We start from the raw sequence: 5,683 nt of genomic DNA on the forward strand, positions 1-5,683 counted from the left end.
GTTATTTTCGCTAAGTGAATAACTTGTTACACAGTAAATATTGTATGGTAGGTGTTACTAATATGGATATTCTAACAATTAAATGGAATTCATAAAGATCTGACACATCCTGGTAAATGTTATTAGTCATAGTTCTAGTTACTCTCTTAAAATGCTATATGTCATAGCAGCAACCAAGTTGCTTTGCCTATTGAATTGCAATGAGATTTTAAACATGCTTCTTAAGCCTGTCATCCCAGAGGACTATGGTTTCATTCTGACACCTGTGCAAAAATATTACCTCTTCAAGATTTGTTTTAAAAGGGCAGGGGCTTTCTAAGATTAAGTTAAAATTAACTAGGTAAACAAATTTTGTTATTAACAGAATTTAATATATTTAACATAAATTATAAATACAATATATTTAATATAATATATTTTATTTATTATAATTCTCTATATTGCCTGTTTCAAAAAGTGTTGTTTCTTACATTACCAAGTGTGTGACTGAGCCCCTGAGAAAATGATGGGCTACAGTTCCATATGAGATCAATGACTGTAATAGTGTGACTGCAGATACAAGAAGAAGCAACAAGAGGGACTATTTCCCTGGACCAAGAGGCCAGTAAGGTAGGTGTGGTCCAGAGACTTTTGCTGCTCATGGGGCCTGGTCCAGAAACAGCACACTGAGTGAGATCTTTGACAGACCTGGGAATAAGCATTCCTAGCACCATGGGACAAAATGGCCAAGGAATGCCCCCAAACCGTGGTCAACTTGTGGCTGTGAAGGGGCCCTGCTGACTGGAAACCAGCACTCGCTGCTGCCTCTACAAAGGTTAAATCCCTGCCCTTCACACCCCCTGAAGGAATTCAGGATGGAGAGCAGGAATCAGTCACTCACTTTGTGCTCTGGGAAAATGGACAAAACAGGCCTTCAGATAGTTAAGATATCTTCGTGTAAGCGTTTTCTTGAGCCCAAATTCTTATATCTTCTCATACCTAGAAAAACGCTAAAATTGTTACTGGAGACAACTACTTTGCCTTATATGTTAATACCACATTAAAAGACTAGAACCTACTCAGACAAACTTAGACAACTGGCTACCTGGTAAAGCACCAGGTCCAGGTTGGCTTTCAGGCTCGTTCTCCTGGAAAAAAAAAAAGATTTATTTTGTCTGCTAACGTTCAGGTTGTCAGTCCTTCAACTACTTCTAACTGGGTCTGTTGTACTTACGTCGATAACACTAGGTTAAAATACATAAAAAAATATATATGACCACTCCAAATGGCTCCATTCCTGTGAAGAGGGTAACCCAAGTGTTGACTCTACCTGGATCAATATCAAAGTTGCTACTGGTTCTGACTCCTGCTTGGACTGCTGGTTACAGTAATTCTTTTAGTGACCTTTGTTCCCTGCCTTTTTAACCTACTTGTCTAGTTTGTTCTTTCTAAGGACACAAGAGCTTCCCAGACAAAGTGATGGTGATACCGGACCCCTGACCCCAGTCACACACTGAGCCTGACTCTGGTCACACTCTGATCCTGGTCACAATCTGACCCCTGACCCTAGTCACACTGATCTCTCACACTCTGACCTCTGACCCTGGCCACACTGTACACACTGACCCCAAGGCCTCTAGAGGAACAGGGAAGGGCATAGACCTCTTGGTAGGGAGGCTTCCCAGCAGAGCACCCAAACCCTGGCTGGGGCACATTCCTCCTCACCCTGTGCACAGCTGTGACTTCAGAAAGGCTCAGCCTGCATCTCCCCACCAGTGTCAGGCAGAAACTCTAGGAGGAGCTAATGCCCAGAGGCCAGACTTGTTCCAGAAGAAAAGGACAGGTGGGGTCTCTGGGTCTAAGGACAGAAGGCACTGGGCTGGGCCAGCCGCTGGGAGAATGGGCCAGGAGGAAGCTGGGGTGTGTGAGGTGCTGTCTGTTCCTGTTAGCCGCGCCCAGCATCACCCTGGCGGCCTGGGGAGCGGCAGAATCAGACAAGCCCAGCTGCTGTCTTGGCTGTCACCCAGCCCTCCCTTTGAAGTGACCAGCCTGTCAACTCGCTGCGACAGCCTCTCATCCCGCATCTGAAACTCTGGCACCACCGGCTCGCCGTAGTGTCAGGAACCAGGTCCGGTGGGTGGAGTGTCTGACACCTTCTGGGTGTTTAGGGAAGGCTGGGCGCCCCTCCCCACCCTGGTGCCCAGGGAGACGCAGCCCTCCCAGTCTCAGGATCAAAGACCACAGCCCACATGGAGCTGCTGCCCCTGGGCCTAGAAAAGGCCACTGGGGGCCATCGGGTGGGGTGGGGGGCTCCCAGGCAGAATTTCAGCCGCAGGATGAGAGGAGGGAAGGACACCCTGGAGGAGGAAGGCAGGGACGGAGCTGGAGGGGAGTGAGATCTGGACCTGGTGGGAGAGGAGGGAGGAGCCCTGCGGGGCTGTGGTAGAGCTGGGTGAGCGGGGCCCAGCCCGCCCAACAAGGCCTGTCAGCAGCCCTGTCCCGCACCTACCGGTGCTGGCTGGGGCAGCGTGGGGCCCAGAGCGGGGAGGCAGGGTCACAGACAGGGCAGACCCTGGAGAGGCTGAGGCGCAGCCCCTGGGGCGGGGGCGTGTGGGCGGGCTGGGGAGCAGTGCCTGGAGCTGCTTGAACCGAGGACTGGATCCGTTTCTCCCCCTTCTGAGTCTGGGGCCAGGCCCATCTTGTCAACTCACTGACCTGCAGCAGGACCAAGGGCTCCGATCAAGGCATGCCGGACCCTGGACGGGACACCAGGATTTGTGTCCCCCTGCAAACCCACCCCTCCCCCGCCGCCGTCCAGGATCTTTCTGTTGACCCAGCAGTTTTGCTGTCTTTGTGCCCTTAAGCCTCTGAGCACATTTTGGCTGGTTGTCCAGGTGACCATTTCCCCATCACGACACCCCACATGACCAGCTCAAAGAAGCATGCACTGGGGCCTGGGCACCCTGGGAGGACTCGAACCCAGAACCACTAGACCGGGACTCAACACCGCAGAAAGGAATGGGCATCCAAGGCCCCTGACAGAGGCGGGAGTCAGGGTGCAGGGGAGCCCCCCTCTGCTGCTCCCTTCCAAGCAGGCTGAGGCCATCCTGAGGGCAGTACTGTCTGGTGAGGAGAAGTCAGAGCACCCCCGAGGGAGTTACAGAGGCAGGCGAGGACCCCCAATCATAAGAGCGGGGGTCATGAGGGTGCGGGGAGGGGCCCAGACCGCGGGAGGCGGAGGAATGAGGAAGGGGCAGGGAGGGGTGGAGGAGAGCAACCGAGGAGTGAGGAGCGGGTCCAGGTGGAGGTGGGTGGGGCCCCCAGGGAGGGGGCGGGCCTCCGTACCTCCGCCACCAAACCGATCCACCTAATCTGCTCGGCTGGCCGGTAGGGTGGCTGCACGGTGCTCCCATCCCCGAGGGGCAGGCCATGTGGGGGACACGGCTGGCACTGCCAGCGCTGGTGCTGGCCGCCTGCTGTGAGCTCGGTGAGGAGTGCCGGGAGGCCGGAGGGAGCAGTGGGGGGCCAGGGAGAGGCAGAAAGCAGGGAGGTGAGGAGGGCGTGGGGGGGCAGGCGCGGAGGGGCACCGGCAGAGGGGTGCCTGCGGTCCAGGGACGGTGAGGACGGGGACAGCGGGAGGCGCTGTCCAGGGCTGGGACTGGCAGGGTGGTTGGCCGCCAAGGTCCTGGGTGCCCACTGTGGGGAATGGCCCTTCATCGGGGGCGTGGGCACCAGGGACGGGATCTCCGCTGGGGCAGGCGGGCAAGGTCAGAGTCACATTCCCAGATTCCGGTGCTGTAGTTCCTGGGGCAGGACTCAGGAGATGCCGTGGCAACCCCGGGGAGGCACTGGGGTTGGGGCGGCAGGAGGTGGAGAAGAGGGAAGCAGACTGGACATCCTGGGGGACTTGGGTCTCAGACACCCAGACCCTCACGGGCGCCACTCCCAATTTGAGGAGGAGCTGGTGGGGTGGGCCCCAGCCAGGCTGTCCTGTCCAGGAGGAAACAGAAGTGTCTGGGAGACACAGTAACAGCAGTGGGGGCGGAGGGCCAGGCTGCGGGGGCCTGGCTGGGGCACCGGTGCTGGAAGGAAAGGGTCAGCCCACCAGCCTGCACCCTGACCCGCCTGCGTCCCTCTGGGCCTGAGCTTTCCTCCTCTCCCTTGTTCAGCTTCTACCAACAGGCACAGCAGGCCCGGCTCAGCCCACCCTGCATGCCATACACTTCCCTGCCCGATCCCCAATCCCCCTGCAGCACTTGGGGTCCTGCATGTTGCTGATGAGGACGCCAGGGGGGCGACCTGCTGCAGTGAGGTCCTCCGGGCCCCTGCCGGGCCCTTTACTGCAGAGGTGTGGGTGTGGCCTCACCTCCGCATGCCTTCCCAGCACCCCCAACACAGCTTCATCTCAGCTTTGGCCGGCAGGCTAAGCCCAACCGCCAGGGGCACACTCTGCCTCAGGACTCAGGGACCCAGCTCACGGCTCTTGAATCTTCCTGGGGTTTTGGTTGGTGGGCGACTGGAGGCTCGGTGGTGTTGTCCCCCTCAAACCTAGGCTCCTGGGTCCCAAGCCTTGGGAGGGACAGGCCTGCCTGACCAGCCCTGGCCGCGCCCTTCCCCAGTGGTCGCCCTGCAATGCTACACGTGTCCCGAGCCCATCAGCGTGTCCAGCTGCGTCACCATCACCACCTGCAATGCCAACGAGACCATGTGCAAGACCACACTCTACTCCCTGGAGACAGGTCAGTGGGGCAGGCTGGGCAGGGTCCCAGGGTCAGAGCTGCCTCCAGCCCAGGCCCTGTGTGCAGAGAGCAGCCACCACCTTTGACATTTCCAGAAAGAGCTTTTGGTCCAAGCAGCCAGGCTCCCTCCCTCTTTCCTCACCCTTCTTCCTGGAATGGGAGGCTCTTGCAGCCTTGCTGGGGAGTCACAGAGTGGCCTCACCCCTCGAGGCATCTGAACAAGTCACTACGCGCCCCTGGTGCAATGGTGGTGGAAGGAAGGAGGGGCCGGGTCATGGAGGGGTTGAGGCAGAGTGGGTGCTGCGGGAGGAGGCTGGGCTGGGGCTCGGGGTCAGCCTGACACTGGTGCCCCCATGCCCCCAGTGTACCCCTTCCTGGGGGACTCCACGGTGACGAAGTCCTGTGCGAGCAAGTGCGTGCCCTCGGACGTGGACGGCATCGGCTGGACCCGGCCCGTGTCCTGCTGCAACACTGACCTGTGCAACGTGGACGGGGCGCCCACCCTGGGCAGCCCCCGCAGCCTGGCCGGCACCCTCCTCCTGATCACCCCACTCTTGAGCCTCCATCTCTAGACCATGGCCCGCAGCCCCGTGTAGCCCAGCCCCCAGCGCCTCTGAAGAATCATGGCCCACACCTGCACCAGGCCTCCTGAATCTGTTTTCTGGAAGCAGACCTGCCTGCTGGATGGGGGGAGGGCTGCCCGCTGCAGCTCTGGCTCCTCAGCCTAGGCCGTGTCCCCCTTGGCCGTTCTAGCCCCTCCATCTCCCCAGCCCCTCTACCGGGCCCAGGCTCTCTCTCGGCCACTCCGCTGCCCCATCTGTCTGTGGGCCCTCCATCTCCCCGTGATGGGGTAAGGGGGGATGGTCACTAGACCTGGACACCCTCTAGTCCTGGACACCCACTAGACCTGGGTCACCCACTAGAGCTGGACACCCACTAGAGCTGGACACCCACTAGAGCTGGAC

At 58.3% G+C, this 5,683-nt stretch overlaps 1 protein-coding gene across 1 annotated transcript; it reads left to right on the forward strand.

The window, feature by feature from the left end:
• The first annotated feature begins 2,078 nt into the window (after positions 1-2,078).
• LYPD2 (LY6/PLAUR domain containing 2) lies at positions 2,079-5,357 on the forward strand. The gene is made up of 4 exons (XM_040261657.1): positions 2,079-2,107; positions 3,406-3,466; positions 4,599-4,718; positions 5,082-5,357. Exons 2-4 carry the CDS (start codon positions 3,409-3,411, stop codon positions 5,288-5,290), a joined length of 387 nt encoding a protein of 128 aa, XP_040117591.1. The 5' UTR covers positions 2,079-2,107; positions 3,406-3,408; the 3' UTR covers positions 5,291-5,357.
• Positions 5,358-5,683: the final 326 nt, after the last annotated feature.

The sequence above is a fragment of the Oryx dammah genome, unplaced genomic scaffold (genome assembly GCF_014754425.2).
Source record: "Oryx dammah isolate SB20612 unplaced genomic scaffold, SCBI_Odam_1.1 HiC_scaffold_19, whole genome shotgun sequence".
Lineage (NCBI taxonomy): Eukaryota > Metazoa > Chordata > Mammalia > Artiodactyla > Bovidae > Oryx > Oryx dammah.

What these genes read in the sequence shown, in the direction of transcription:
- LYPD2 (XM_040261657.1), top strand. Translation starts at nt 3,409, where the DNA reads ATGTGGGGGACACGGCTGGCACTGCCAGCGCTGGTGCTGGCCGCCTGC. An exon ending in GGCCGCCTGCTGTGAGCTCG is followed by an intron (nt 3,467 to 4,598) that starts GTGAGGAGTGCC and finishes GCCCTTCCCCAG; the next exon opens with TGGTCGCCCTGCAATGCTAC. An exon ending in ACTCTACTCCCTGGAGACAG is followed by an intron (nt 4,719 to 5,081) that starts GTCAGTGGGGCA and finishes CCATGCCCCCAG; the next exon opens with TGTACCCCTTCCTGGGGGAC.